This window comes from Solanum lycopersicum, chromosome 3 (genome assembly GCF_036512215.1).
Source record: "Solanum lycopersicum chromosome 3, SLM_r2.1".
NCBI classification, from domain to species: Eukaryota; Viridiplantae; Streptophyta; class Magnoliopsida; order Solanales; family Solanaceae; genus Solanum; species Solanum lycopersicum.
The window spans coordinates 64,449,709-64,465,776 of record NC_090802.1 but is presented as its reverse complement, the minus strand read 5'-3'; the positions used below and the strand labels follow the sequence as shown (position 1 = coordinate 64,465,776).

At 29.2% G+C, this 16,068-nt stretch overlaps 2 protein-coding genes across 5 annotated transcripts; one reads left to right on the top strand and one right to left on the bottom strand.

The window, feature by feature from the left end:
- Positions 1 to 612: 612 nt before the first annotated feature.
- On the bottom strand, positions 613 to 2,227 carry LOC101255779 (thaumatin-like protein). Its single transcript, XM_004235762.5, has 3 exons — positions 1,885 to 2,227; positions 1,430 to 1,795; positions 613 to 1,133 (listed from the first exon to the last, which is right to left on the bottom strand). The coding sequence occupies exons 1-3, from the start codon at positions 1,952 to 1,954 to the stop codon at positions 832 to 834; spliced, it is 738 nt and encodes a 245-aa protein (XP_004235810.1). The 5' UTR covers positions 1,955 to 2,227; the 3' UTR covers positions 613 to 831.
- A 9,095-nt stretch (positions 2,228 to 11,322) lies between these two features.
- LOC101252569 (WUSCHEL-related homeobox 1) lies at positions 11,323 to 15,553 on the top strand. 4 transcript variants are annotated; one of them, XM_026030184.2, is made up of 6 exons: positions 11,323 to 11,548; positions 11,641 to 11,703; positions 13,180 to 13,374; positions 13,532 to 13,873; positions 14,285 to 14,361; positions 14,828 to 15,553. In XM_026030184.2, the coding sequence occupies exons 3-6, from the start codon at positions 13,200 to 13,202 to the stop codon at positions 15,413 to 15,415; spliced, it is 1,182 nt and encodes a 393-aa protein (XP_025885969.1). In that variant the 5' UTR covers positions 11,323 to 11,548; positions 11,641 to 11,703; positions 13,180 to 13,199; the 3' UTR covers positions 15,416 to 15,553. The 4 variants fall into 4 exon arrangements, with proteins under 4 accessions (XP_025885969.1, XP_010318648.1, XP_025885968.1 ...); XM_010320346.4 differs by lacking the exon at positions 13,180 to 13,374; XM_026030183.2 differs by having other exon boundaries at positions 11,323 to 11,703.
- Positions 15,554 to 16,068: the final 515 nt, after the last annotated feature.

Genomic DNA, 16,068 nt, shown 5'->3' with positions numbered 1-16,068 from the left:
AAACTACACAAGGTCATAGTGAAGAGACAACTATTATTTTATTCGTCTTATATACGAAGTCATATTTAATTGAAAACGTATTATATCTCAAAGTAAAACATTATTAGAGAATTCAAAATCAATTGAGACCTAAATTTAGACGCATTCATATAGAATGATATCTTTAAGATCAAAATTGAACCCGTGCATAATAACACGAGTCCAATGAAATACAATGTTCAAACAAGAAATGGATAGAAAAGCTTTTGAGTAATAAAGTTAGAAAAAGAAAAAAATTGTTAAAAATGAAATAAAACAACGAAAGCAGAGATTTATTTTTTATAATAAAATAACTCAATTTGAAACATTTTTTCTGTCTTTTACCCTCCTTTGTCCAACATGACCACGTTACAAAGATTCCTCTGCAAAATACCACTTACTTTTTTCCACTATTCATCACTAGGAACCGACTTCGAGTTGCGTATAGTCAAATTTAATTATTGTTATTAATAATTTCATACAAACGTAACAGTACGATTGAAAAATGTTGATAAAAAATAATTGTGAGTAAAATTATTCTGCAACTACCAAGACTTAATTTGTGTTATAATAATTGCAGCACCATATCACAACTTATACATAATAACTAAATCTGATTACTGCTGCCAATTCATTAAAAAGGTACACCACTAGTGACAATAACACTAAATGATGATCATTATAATACAAAATACAACTAGTAATTAAAGATAAACGTAGCTAGGAATCTAACCTAGAGATATTAGATGCACGACAAAAATATATATTTGATCTGATCTGATAGACAGTGAAAAAAGAAGAAGACAAGATAGATTAATGGTGAGGACAGAAAGTGAGGACGTAGCTGCTACCAGTGCAAGTGGCAATACTAGTGGGATCGTCGTAAGCATATGAATAAGCTTTAGGGCAAGCAGTCTTGAATATCCTTGAGTATGCTGTTGGCTTGCAAGTTTGTGGGTTACCAAAAGTTCCAGTGCAACAATATCTTGGTGAATTGAAAGCTGAACAAGCACTTTTGCAAGCCACTACTTGACTCTTGTCATGGGAACGAACTTGTAGACCTGCTGGACACATTGTGTTTAAGTCACTCACACACCCAGCGTAGCTGCATTTCCCTGTCAAAACAAAGGGCAAATCCTCAATGCCACAAATTTTAGATCCCTGTAGATCTACAACTACTTATAACGCGAGGAATCGAACTCACAATAATTAGGTGAAAAAATCATTTAATCAACAGAAGGAGCTATAAATATTGTTTGATTTAATACACGAGAAAAGAAAGGGGAAAGGGGTAATAATTAACGTAATGACGAAAGTAACCCTGTTACGAAAGTAGAAGAAAAAAAGGAAGTATCGAAGAACTAATCAAGGACAAATGAGTCATTTAGATATTATCAGGCATGTTTCTCACCTTTGCCTCTGACTGGAGTTACAGAGATGGCGAGATTGTAGCCATCTACGAGACTCACATCGTAGAAATCCTGTTCATTGCCCAGAGTAATCTCAGCGAGAGTAGCCGGAGGGGTACCACCAATTCCATTACAAAAAAGTGAACCACCACAGTCCCCAGTTGCACAGCGTCCACGACCAGCAGCATCAAAAGCGCATCCATGGCGGCCCCAAACTCTACCGGACCACCCAGCCGGCATATTAAGTCTGTATGCCTTGTTCGGCGGAAGCTTAAACCCTCCACGAGCCAGAATCGGTTTACCTGCACTTGGCTGGATCCCTGGCCAAACTGGGTGGCTACATTTGTTGTACAATGTCATTGTTGTAGCTGAAAGTGAACAAAAAAGACTGACATTAGTAAAAAAAAAAAAAATTGAATCAGAGAACTAGCTATTTGTGCAGGAAATGAGCGTGTACCTGAAATGTGGGAAGCAAAGATGGTGAAAAAGGCCAAAAGTAGAAAGGGTGTGAGAAATCGATCTGCCATGGCTGAAAATTATGGAGAAAGGTGGAGTTTGCAAATAGAAATGGGGTTTTTATAGAAAAATCAATAAGTAATAAGAAACAGAGGAAAATGGAGAGATACTAAAATGGGAATGTAGTGTTACTTTAGAATTTGGATAGTGGACATAACAAAAGATGGTGAACGGTAATTAAGTGGGCCTTTTGTGAATAAATGTAAGCTGTTAGCTGTAAAAGTTGAAAAACGGAAAAAGATCAAAAGAGTTTGTACCTCTGCCTCTTTAGTCTTTTACTCTTTGCTTGCTTTCTATTTAGTCGTCATTTTAAACTTTACCTATCTTTAAGAATTTGATAAATTTAATATTGTTTCCTATCTAATATTCTTTTGAAGTTAATTTTTTATAAATAAACATAAATTGATTTATAAGAATAAAACAACATAATTATATCTTAAAAATTTATATTTAACTATTATTAATATAGTTATTTGATACACCCGCTAGTAAGATTGGGCAATGGATTGGAACGGGATCATCGGATCAGAATGGAATCACCGGATTGAAATGGAATAAGTTGATCGATTCGTTGATCGATAACGAGATGAACCGGATCAGATTTATTGGGACGGATATTCGGTTCTGTGTCGTTCCACTGTATACCGAGATGAAATTGAAATGGACCAAAATGGAAGGGGATGAGAAATGGGATATATCAAGTTATTTCATAAAATGATTTTCTTGATATTATGAAAATATGAATATTTTTTTTCTATGTTTAAATTAATAGTTTTTAAATTTATAATGTGATTTTTTAATTAGTTTATCTTAAAGATATATTTTATAAAAAAAATTTACTTATTAAGTTTGCAAGTTAAGTCTACTTAAATTTTCAAGATTTAACTCTTTTGGAGTTGATAAGTTATTCCTTATTATTTATTTATATGTTATAATTTATAAGTTATATATAACTTGCATTTTAAATAAATTAAATTGTAATTTTAAAAAATTAAATAAAAACTAGGATAAAACAATTATGCAAATTAAAAAGTATCAATTTAATTTATTGGAATTTGTATTAAAAATACAGTTTCAATTTACAACTATTAGTAGAGTGCATAGTTTACGCAGCCATTGTCTAGGAATGGTTCTGTTTCAACTAAGTCTCGAATGTAATACTAATGTAATATTAATAGGGGGTAGTAGTATTTATTATTTAATATAAAATATAAATTATAATTTATAAATATATAATATATAAATTAATAAATATTAATTAAACGCCTCGGAACCAAAATAGGCTGATATCATACACCGATATCAAATCGCGATTTCGTTTCATTTCATGTCCCGGTTTAGAATGTCCCGTTCTGTCCCGGCAACTAAACCGGAACGATACCTGACTAGTACCGATATATCCCGTTCCGTTGTCCAGTCGCACGTAGGTATAAATAAAAAAGAATGATCACTGAAATCTATTTTATATATATATATATATATTCGGGCTTAAGACAACATACGAATTTATATTATTTTGGGTTTAAGATTTTTATATTTGAGATCTTAAATTCAAATTTTTTTTTTGCCAACAAAAGTAGAAAATTTATCTTCTGAGTTGAGTTTGTCGTAGCAGGCTTGATTAATACGAGTTATTTCTCCAATGTAATTTGCAAGTTATTACATAGAATCATGTATTTATCAAGTGCGTGCTCAAGGGTTAATAGTTGCGAGTTTCCCTTGTCATAAAATTTTTGTAACTTTAGGAGATTGTAATGTGGATGAATCAAACCTTCACAAACAGTCAATCAAATGAGCTACATTTTCACTACTATTTTGTTTTATACTCTATATCTCTAATTATTTGTTCACTTTTCAACTGATACATCTATTAAGAAAACTTATGAAGCGAGATAATTCTAGAGATTCATTTTATCCTTATAAATTATGAAGTCAGTGAATCAAAAAAATTAAGATTTTAAAAGCTCTATCTTTTTCAAAAATATTAATTGAGAATATTACAAAAAAAAAAATTATCCTTTTTTATTTGTCTAAACAGATAATTCATTAAGAACAATTGAAAAAAAGGAGAAAAAAGTGAACAAATAATCAGAAATAAATAGTATTAAATAAATAATTAAAATATACAAATATTAAAGATAATTATAAGAATAATTACTACTCTCTCCATTTCAAATTAATTAAATTATTAAAATGTTTTATATTTTCTTATTAAAAAAAATATGATATAAATTGGACATAGCTTTTCATTTTTATCCTTATTAATGATTGTTAATTTTTTTTAATAATTAAATAATTTAAATACTAATTAATAAAAAATAAAATTAAAAACATTCTAAAAAATAATCTTAATGATGAATAATTAAGTTAATTTTTTGTAAAAAAAATTCCTTAACAATTGACTTAATTTTAAGTAAATAAAGTAATAAACAAATAAAATATATTAGTATAATGAGTAGCAAGTGAGTGGGATGAGAAAGATGCACATGAATCGAGAGAAGCGTCAGAGTTGTCCGCACCCTTACAAAGAATTCACATGCTTCGACGAATCATTTTATACATCTTCTCTTGCTTCCCACTTATTTCAAAAACGTTTTTAGGGCGAGTTAAAAGAAATTTTGGTAGAAATATATTATAAAGGGAAAAAGGTCTGATATATCCTTTAACTTTGTCATTTGGAGCTGATATATCTCTCGCTATAAAAGTGGATCATATATGCTCTTACCGTTATATAAACGGCTCACATATACTCCTGCTGTTACAAAATGACTCACATATACCCTTCATTTAACGGAAGTTAAAAAATTAGTTTTAAATTTATATTTATTACTTCTAATTCTTTTAAAAAAATTATTTAAGGGTATATATGATTTTTCTATCAAAGTTCAAGGTATATTTTAATTTTTTTCATACATAAATTATTTTTTGGCTTCTTTTATTATAATTATTTGAATTTCTTATTCTTATTTTGTTTTTTTCTTTCATTCCTTAGTTTAAAGAATAAAAAATTAAACTTTTTTTTTTGTGTGTATTGTAATTTAATTTCGTATTCGAAGAAAAAATTTGATCATCTACAATAAATTTTACAAGAATATTAGTGAAACATAAATAAATTTGATTACCAAAATAATAATTATAAATTAGTCATTGAAACAAAAAAAATCAAAAAAAAAATATGTTTGACGAGGATTAAATTTACTCATATAAGATTATATTTTTTAGAAAAAAATAACAAAAATTTAGATTAAAATTATTATGTTTTTCATTTCCGTTAGAGGAAAAAGGGTATATGTGAGTCATTTGTTTATAAGTAGGGGTATATATGAGCCACTTTCATAACAAGGGATATATCAACTTTAAATGACAAAGTTGAGGGGTATATCAGACCCTACATCAAAGTGTAAATATTTGTGTAAATTTATAGAGCGTAATAAAATTTAAAGCATGAGTTTTATTAATTTAAAGTATAAGCTTTTGGCGTAAAATTTAAAGCGTAGTATTTTTATTATTAATATAATAAAATATTTCTTAAATAGTAATTATTGCTATTATTGATTAATTCCTTTTTCAAATAAAATTCATAATATTATTTTTAATATATATTATAGGTTATTAAATAAAAATTATTTATAAAATAATTTAAAGTTTTACTTTTATTTTTTAGTAATAAAATTAAAATATTAGATATTTATAAAAATACATCTCGTAGATTTACAAAACCTATATTTATATTTTAAAATTTACTTTTCATTTCATATTATAAAACGTCTCGACTCATATCACTGCTCTACGGTGTTGCACACTCGCAAGTCACGAGTCACAACCACAACCATCCATTAATATGGCAAATCAAATCCAAACACCTACTCTATATAAAATCTACTCATGAAAACATAATGAAGTGTGCTCTGAAGTCTAAACTGTTCTCTTTACTTTTTCAGATAAAAATACATTTATAGTAAGGTGGAATTATTATTTCCTATATTTAAATTAGAGGTAATTACTTCAAACTATAATTCATTTAAATACATTAATTCGAGCATGCATGATACATTCTCTAGTGTGTTTTTAAAGAAAGTCTATTTTTTTTTAGGATCTTCTGATAAAGTGTACAAAATATATTAAAAATATTTATGTTAATTATATATAATTTATGTCTTTATGTATTTTTTATTTAATATATTAATCAAAATATATATTATATAAAAAGTAATGTATAAAAATAATATGAACATTATTTTTATTAATACACTCTTTCAAACGATCTCTTAAATGTTTTAAATTTATTTTGATATTAAACTTTACCTTTTTTATAGTATGAAAACAAATAAAAATATGGGAAAAGAATCAAAAACACTCGTCAACTTTGGTTTATAGTTTGATTTTATCCTCGCAGTTAAAATAAAGTTAAATTTACCACTTTTTTTTATTAACTTTACCATAACTATTCCTCATTTAACGGTATTTCCAAAATTGACTTCAATTATCTGAATCATATTTCTTATTTTTAATTCAATGCCCCAACCTTTTAAACGATAATTCATTTCTCTTTTACCTATTCTCTCAAATTTTCATATAACCTATTAACTACTCCTCCATCGTTCTTCATTCTCCTTCCTCCATTGTTCATTATTTTTAAATGTATATTCAGAAAAACGACGGGATGCTTTAATAAAGGATGGAAGGTTGTAAGTAGAAAAATCAATAGTTGTTTGAAAAAGAAAAAAGGGATCGAAGACATAGATAACATCATAGCTGAGAGAGATTTTGGGTATTAAAGTTGATTAGTAGTTTTAAGGTTTTGCCTCAAAGATTCAATCTTTGATTCTTCATGTTCCGACGAGGATGATGTTGATAAAATCCAAAAGGGTATATGAATTGAGTGTGTGTTAGTAATTTTTGCCTCAAAAGATTCAACCTTTGAATTTTTTACACTTTGTTCTTCTTTATTAATTTTTGCCTTGAGAATTTTTTAACGAGTTATTGAAAAATTCATTAGGTTCAGACAGATGCATATAATAATATTATGAGGATTATATTTTGAACTGAAAAGTTTAAAGATTTGTTCTTTAATGAGTCGGAATGAGTAAATAGAAATGGATATATGGTATTGGATTAATCGAGTTATTTCTTAAGGGGTCGGCTTATCGAGTTAAAAATAGAAAATAGTTTTTTTAATTTTTTTTTTTTGGATAATTGGGTCAATTTTGAAAATTCCGTCAAATGTGGGGTAATTTTAATAAAATTGTGAAAAAAAGAATAAATTTAACTTCATTTTAATGATGAAAACAAAGTTAAATAATAAAACAAAATTGAGATATATTTTTAATCCTTTTCCCTAAAAATATTAACCAATATCACCGAAAAAGAGTCCATCTTTTTTTTATTTTTGTCTCCATTAAAGGTGTGTGTCTGCCCTTTCCAACTTTAATTTGTCTTCTTCATTAAACTCAAAGGTACAATTATATAATTTGTTCGACTCTATTTCCGACATATTTGTACGTACCGTAAATTGTAGTAATTTGTTTTAATCTTCACGTAATTTTATAAATAATGAAAAAAAAAATGATCCAAAGTACTTTTTAATTAGTATTTAATGTTTTTAAGTGAAACATGAAGCCATACATATAATTTTGAACATCCTATTAACTTTTTGGGATATTAACAAAAAAAATCAAAATATAAATATTATTTTTTTACGAAAATAAAATAGAAGTCATTTTAATTTGATATGTTATTAACGATTTTCGAATTACGAAAATATTCTAACTTTTCGATACCTCAAAATGACGGTGAAAATGGACCACTTGATATGTCGAGCACTGCACTATAAAATATTGCATTTATTCGGTGGCGATGCCCTTATTTTCTAATAATAATAATAATAATAAATCTGCTCTGAACTTCTCAGAGATTCTTTATAGGTATTATTGTCTTTTGAATCAAAGATCTACTAATTTGTTTAAATAATGGAATGCCTTTAATAATTAATTATGTCTAAAACAAAGATTTTACTATAAGACTAGCGTTATTTATTAAAATATATTTGACATAGATCTCTGTCCTTCTACCTATTCTAATTTATAGGGAAAATAAAAGCTGCACTGCCCAATGTTAGTCCATGGCTGATTTAGCTGTTTTTTATAATTAAAAAAAAAACATTTTTGGGCAATATTTGTAATAATATACTCCAAAATAAATGAATTTTACGGGTTTAAAAGTCAGTTTATTAAAGTACTAGTTAAGGAATTATTGGACGATATTAATTACTAGACAGGTTTTTGACATGTGTTATTTGCTTTTATTTAATAATTTTTTTCCTTTAAACTATGTCATCATGGAGCTTAATAATGTGTGTATATTTGAATTTATGTTTTTTTAAAAATAAAATAAATATAATTTTATCATTTTTCACAAAATTTAATGTAGGATTTTTTTTAAAAGCTTGAAAATTTAAAATTCCATAAAGAAGGTCACAATAAAACATCTAAACGCAGTTGATTCCCTAAATTTACTAATATGATAGTAAGAGCATGTTGGCTTGTTGTTCCTTTAATTACATTTGGTAAATTTAGAACGAAAATTCTTATGAAGATAAATTATTAATTAATTTATTAAAATATTAATTTTCATAAACTGATTTGGGCCCAATTTTGGGCTGATACAGAAGGCCCAAGATCTTTTCCACTGCCATACATAAACCTGGCAGTAGGCTTAGATTAGCCTATAGAAAGCTAGCCCAAGAACAATTTTTCTCTGTCCAAGCTATGAAAATCTGTTTGGGCCTATAAATAAAACCCAAAAAAAGCTATATTTGTGCAAATAGAGTCATTTAAGACCACCCTTTTCAATTATTGAGCAAACAACACAAATCTCGCTAATTTTCTCAGTCTAAAAAAAGGGCAAAGGATAAAAATTACATACTTTTGAGGCAAAACTGACATTTGTCTGTTATAAGCTTATAACTACAGAAATTTCTCAAAGTGATATATATAATAATATAAGCGCTGATACATTAATTTGATGAGCGAGATATATCAACCGTTAAGTAAGATGCATTCCATTTTATATAGGATACACTAATCTGCTGTACATTTTCATACATGATACCCTAATATGATGCGCTCATACATTAATCTAAGACTTGGTCCCTTTTAATTCTTATTTATAATTATACCTGATAACAATTTTCTTTAGTGTCTTAACGGAATTGCAAAAAATATATATACATATACATATGTAGGAATATTATCATTTGTGAATTGTTTTTGATCTAATCCGCATGAATCAATAGAAAAAGCAAATTCCTTATAATACATTAGATCCGGCTCAGTTGTTAATAACATCAAATCTGTCTTTCACTTTTGTATATATATTTCCTATTAATTTTCGATGAAATAATATCACGTGACACTTTTTAACCTAACATAAATCCGCCACGACTAATAAAGAATGAAAGAATATTTACAGTTACGCGTTTGTGTTTGATTTGTTAGAGTACTAACTATCCAATCTCTTTCCTCTTTTACTCTCCTCATTTGTTGTGGCTAGCGCTAGTTGAAGTACAACTAAACCATTTTTGAACCCCATTAAACAAATAAAAATAAGAAGAAAATTAAATATAATATATATATATATATATATTTTTAGTAGGTAGCCTATGAGGAATGAAAAATTGGTTTGTGCTTTGGGAAAGGGAAAAAAGAAAAAGGCAAGTAGTAGCTAGAGACATGTATATGTAAAAGCCTAGGACTGAAGCAAGCTATGTTAGTAAACATGAAATATCCAGAGCTATAGAGGTTGACTCTTTTGGGCATGCAAAAAATCAGTGGTTATTTTAATAAATTACAAATTCTGCAAACAGTTTGCATGACCATACAGAATACTTACTGCTCACACTCCATTCAATAGTAGTAATTAAAAAGCACTATATAATAATATATATATATATATATATATATTATATTTATTGTATATGGATTTATATGCTCATATCATTTCATAATAATGGCCATGCAGGTGGATACAGGGTGTGGGAGGAGTTGTACTGAACAATGTTGGAAATTTGGATCAAGTGGGATTAGCTAATATATTTTATCATTACAAGAGAAATATTGGGATCGATGAAAGTAGTGGTAGACTGATAAATATTTCTTTGTTTTTTATTAGAAGTTTTAGATTTGAATTTTCACAAGTGAAGAAGCTCTTTTTGAGCACTTTTTTTTAATTTGACTTTGATAACAAATATCGAATAAAAAATAAGAGCAAAAAAATTGTGATATGTGGGATTTTGATGAATATAATAAAACAAAGTTAAAATTTTACTTTAATCAATTTAATCTTAGTCATTAATTTTTATGTATGCAATGTGTATTCGTTCCAAACAAGAACTTGGAGAAAATAAAGAAAAAGATTTTTTCGTAATGATAAAAGGAAAAATCATTTTTAGAAAGAGAGAAATTTTAGATATATTTATTAATTAAAATCATTTTTACCTAGTATTATGAGATTGACATTAATTAGGAAATATTATAAAGGAATTATTTGTTATTCTAATCATGGTTAGGAGTTAGGACCTTAATTTAGGTATTTATATCTCAATATTTAATTTTTAATTATAAAATATGACTTTCATTCGGATAGAAATTTGGAAAAATAAAGAGAATGAGTAATGGAGATGAGCCTCATTTAGATTCACAAAATATTTAATTAATAACACAGCCTCAATAAAGAATTAGTAAAAAACAATCATTCTTCTTTGTAAGTTAACTTATCACTCTATTAATTGCTCTATATTATCGATTGTGTAGTTTCACATCAAATATAATTGAAACAAAACCAAGGTATCATGACATTTCACTCAAACAAAGGCATATGATAATAATAATAAAAAACAATGAGCTTTTTTAGAATAAAAGCAATTTTTTTTATAAAATAAAAATATCTAATAAAATATTTGAATTATCATGTGTTCCAAATGACGTCTCTTCGATAAATTAGAACAAAACGATCGATTCAGTGGAGAGCATAGTGTAGCATAGGAGACATAGATAAAATGACTATCAACGTACAAAAGCCTTTCATTATAATAATTTACTTTTATGCTCTGATACCAATTGAGATGGCTTTTTCAGGGATTGACCTCTTCCCTATTCTTGAGTCAATTAAAAATGCAATATAATTTAAGTATCTAAATAAAAAAAATTATGATAAATTTTAAAATTAATTTATGTTACAATTTTTTTCTTAATTTAAAAGACGGTTCAAGCTATTTTAGCTGAACAAACCACATTACAGCAAAATCGAGCCCAAAGAGGAACCCGGTCCAACACTTAACTTCGGTCTACTTAATTAGGAAATAAAAAATTGAAACAAAAAAGGAAAGGGAAAAAGAGAAAGGGGATCTCGAGTAGCTCATCATCTTCAAACCTCCATTATCGTGCTCATTCCGTCTAGCTTTCTCCAGATACATGAAATAACTCTATCAGTACATATGGTTTTGGGTGTATTCCACCTCGAACGTTGTCTAGTCTCACCAACATCATGACATCATCCCAATCGAAGACTTCTCCAGCTCAGAGTACTTTCTCAAAGCTTCAAATCAAGTGATAACCTCACACCCTTTGAATGCATATTATCTTGTTCAACACTTACCTAATTCAATGACCTCGCAACCTTCATCCCTTAACTTTGACAGGTTAAGCCCATCAAAAAGCTAATATCATCGTTGAAAAATTTGCGACAAAGTTACTGCCGTCAGGTACTTTTCTTGTTCCGTAAACTCATGATTGTTATTTTGTCGTTATATCTTTGTATTTGATTTTAGCTTGCTACATTCGCATTCTTCATAATATTTTATTTTCTTTAGCTTGAGATAACTACTTCATTATATGTTATGATCTTATATCATCTATTTTGTGCATATTTTTCAATCTAAAACTTCCTTATCCTTAAATTAGGAATTTGTCTTTTATCCATGTTTAATAATGTCTTAGCTTCATTAGGTAAAGCTTGAAAATTATTTTAACTTTGGTATCTGCAAAAGAAAAAAAAATTAATATTAGCCAGCTTGTTTTCTTCTCTCAATGTGTGTACAATTGCCACCTCCAACCCATTCTATAGAACTTGTATTCTTTTGGTCTCCATTGTTGCCTCTCAAGGTTTGTGGCAAATCACTATGGAGTCATTAAGATATTTATTTATCGATTTCTATTCATTCTAAACTGCTTTAGATTTAGAACCATTCCTTTTCCAACTTTTTTATTTGTAGACATGCTACATTGTTAAAAAATCATTAAGATATCGTTTTATCGATTATTATTTATTAATCATTATCGACTTGGTTATTAATTTAACCATTAAGATTTCACACACACAAAAAAAAACCCATTCAAAATCACTTAAAAAACAAGGTAACAAAGTAAATGAAATAAGTTGACAAATTACACATCTTGCTCATAAACAAATACGAACCATTTAGCTTGTGAAAGTAAAAAACGAAAGTATAAAACTAAATACAAAATCAAACATTATAAATATCTCAAATAATATAAATATAATTTATCAATTTACACCGATTTAAAAAAAAATAAAATCTCATACCATTAAAGATCAATAACCCATTTACCTATTGTAATGAAAAAAAAAAAGGTTAAGTTAGATTAGTGTTTTGAGGATTGTGGAGATGGGGAAGGAGGCAGTTGGTATTGAGAATAAGTGTGAAAGGGAGAGGACAAAGTAAGAAGAATAAATGAGGGGTCAAGTGATGAGGAGCTTATCATAACCCTCATCATCGTCACGTCGTTTTTCATTCACATTTATCGATAACCTCTTTCTCTTCCTTCTTCATCTCTACCTTGTTTCTCCCAGAATTCCACGCCTTCCTTCTCTTTCTTTCTTTTTGTTTCATTCTCTATTCCATCCATTTTGCTTTTCCTTCAATTCTCTGTCCTATTTGTCTCCTACAAAAATTCATTACATATCCTACTAAACCTAAGTATTTATTAAGCTAGTCAACCTCATGACTTTTGTTTCAATGCAAACCAACACCATTCCTTCTCTCTCTTTCTGTCTCTATTGTTCCATCTCTTTCTCCTGAATCTTGACAAATTCCTTGTGTTCAGCTCCCTTAAAAGTCACCCAATTTCATTCTCTCTTTTACTTTTATTTATGTAACGAATTTCTTGCCCTTGATCTTACTCAAAGGAACAAGCAAAATTTGTTTCGCTTTTTTTAGGTAATCAAAGACGAAGAGAAATGTGGATGATGGGTTACAATGAGGGAGGAGATTTTAACATGTCGGATTCGTGTAATGGAAGAAAGCTTCGTCCACTAATGCCGAGAGTGCCTCATGCGCCTACGGCGAATCCAACGAATTGCTTAAGAAATTTTCATGGAGAAAACTTTATTGCACTTAATCATCATCAGCTTGGTAAATTAATTTTTATACATAGACATGTCTTTCTACTTTTTCTCTTTTTTGCCTTTCCTTTCCTTTACTGCATGCGTGACACTGATACTTCTTCCTGCATAGAAAACTCTATTTTATCGACAGATCTAAACATTTTTAATTTTTTTTTTGCATTCAGCTATGAGTGAGCAAAATAAGAGAGATTTCAATACGCAATTAGTAGTGAGCTCACGTTGGAATCCAACTCCAGAACAACTGCAAACGCTGGAAGAGTTGTATCGACGCGGCACGAGAACTCCGTCAGCTGAACAGATTCAGCATATCACTGCACAACTTAGACGGTATGGCAAAATTGAAGGAAAAAATGTTTTCTACTGGTTTCAAAATCATAAAGCAAGGGAACGCCAAAAAAGACGCCGTCAACTTGAATCTTCTGCTAATGGGAACGGTAATGGCGGTGGTGGTGATGATCAGTCTCAGAGTAATTGTAACGCTGAAAATGCTGAAAGAAAAGAATCAGGTAAAGATTTCAACAATTTCTTAAAATATTTATTTAAATTATATGTGTGATAATCTTAATTATCATGACGAAGGGAATATTAATTTTTTTTTATTTTCTGAGGAATTCATCAGAATGGTAGCGTGAGAAGTACATGAGCATGCAAGTTAACAAAAGACGACATGCGATGAGAATGATACATGAAAGAGAGAAATCTGTTTGATAGTGTGTGATGATACACTAAATATTCTCTTTTTTTTTTTTTTTTTCTCTTGCTATGCTATGACCACTTTGTATTATTTTGTTGTTATTCAAAGATATATTGTAAAGTTGCAATTTGAGATATGCTTTTTCTTCCATTCCGATTGTTGCTTATTAGAGATGAAAAAGTTTCTTTACTCTTATTTTTTGTTTTTGTGTTTGTCCTCGCAGGGGCAAATAGGACAGTTTTTGAAATTGAACAGACCAAGCACTGGCCATCCCCAACAAACTGCAGTACTCTTGCAGAGGTCCTTCCTCCCCTCCTTCCTTTTCTCTTTCCTTAGACTCTTCCATTCTCTTTTTCATAACCAAAAAAGCAAATTAACATTCTCTAAACATGTCATTATGTTGTTATGATTTGTAAAAATAAATAAATAATCAACACATTATTTCTTGGAAAATAGGAAAGTTGTTTAAAAGCTGTACTGAGTCTATGAGAAATAGGGTTTTGGGATTTTGTGCTTTAGATATTTCATTAAAAAAAAAAGTGATGGATATGGGCACCCATGATCCGATCTCTCTAGTCATATCACGAAAAGACGTTTGCATAACCTCTTCCGTGAAATTTGACTTTGCTTAGGTATATGCTCTATCAAATCAAAATTGTATGCTATGTACCTCTAGCTATGGTCAAAATAGGTTTGTTACTTTTTTTTTTTTTTCATCACTAGTTGCATGGAATAGTTGATAATCTTGCAATAAATATTGATGCAGAAAACTGCAGCAAAAACAAAGGCAGGTGCAGCATCGGCAGCGGCAGGGGCAACAGCAGCAGGAGTTGCAGAATCATGTAGAGTAGCAGCAGCAGAAAGATGGATACCATTCGACGAAGGAGAACAAAGAAGGAGCTTATTAGCAGAAAGGAATGCCACGTGGCAGATGATGCATTTGTCTTGTTCACCACCCACCATCAACAACAACACCAATTGTGCAACAATTTGTAGTAATACTATAACTACTGCAACTTGTACTCCAATTATAAGGAGTTGTCCATCAACGCCAACAACAATCGACCATCAGACAAAACAACTTTTCAAGCCCAAAGATCATCTCAACATCTTTATAACACCTTTTAGATGTGATCAAAAACACCAAAACATCATCGGAGACGAAGAAGAAGAAGGCGAAGGCAATGGTCATGAAGCACAGACTCTTGAATTATTTCCCCTCCGTAGCAGCAATGACAACAATGATGAAAATAATTTTTCAGACAAGGATGAAATAGGAGCTGCCGCGAACTTGAATAATAATTTTAATGGCAGTCATTATCAGTTTTTTGAGTTCCTTCCACTCAAGAACTGAAAAATATCTAGACATGAGTCATTTAGATGTTGACTGTTTATGTAACTTGAAATTTATGATCCCTATTATTAGCTATAGCAATGATGTTGTTCAATGCGATGTAACTTTTATTGAAATCAAAGATTGCCTTAAAATGCATTTGGACCATGTTGCTGAAGCCCTCAAATTAAATTTAACATGATATCAAAGTCGGGTTTGATGTGGAGCCCCTGACCGGTGCGGTCTCTATATTTTCCAAGTTTATGATTTTGCACGATTGGATCGGGATAAGATCTTGAAACTCTTTATATTGTTTAGCCAAAAATAATTACTTTAAGTACTCTTATAAATTTAATCTCTCTGTTGATCTTGAGTCTGACAACTTAAAGATGTTGAAAATTAAAATATATATGAGAGATTAGCATTTTGAAGACATTAATAGTAATAATTTTAACAGTTCTCTCAAGTTAGCATATATATATAATAGGATATGTTGTGTCTACATCTACTGATTAATTATAAGGAAACACTTTACTTTATGCTTCAGTTTATTAAGAAATGTGAATATGTTAACGAGTCTTTTCTTTACTTAATTTGGGGGTGGGACATGGGAGACCAATTAACACATTTATCTTAAATTAATCAACTAGGCCAGTGCCAATTATTATTATAAA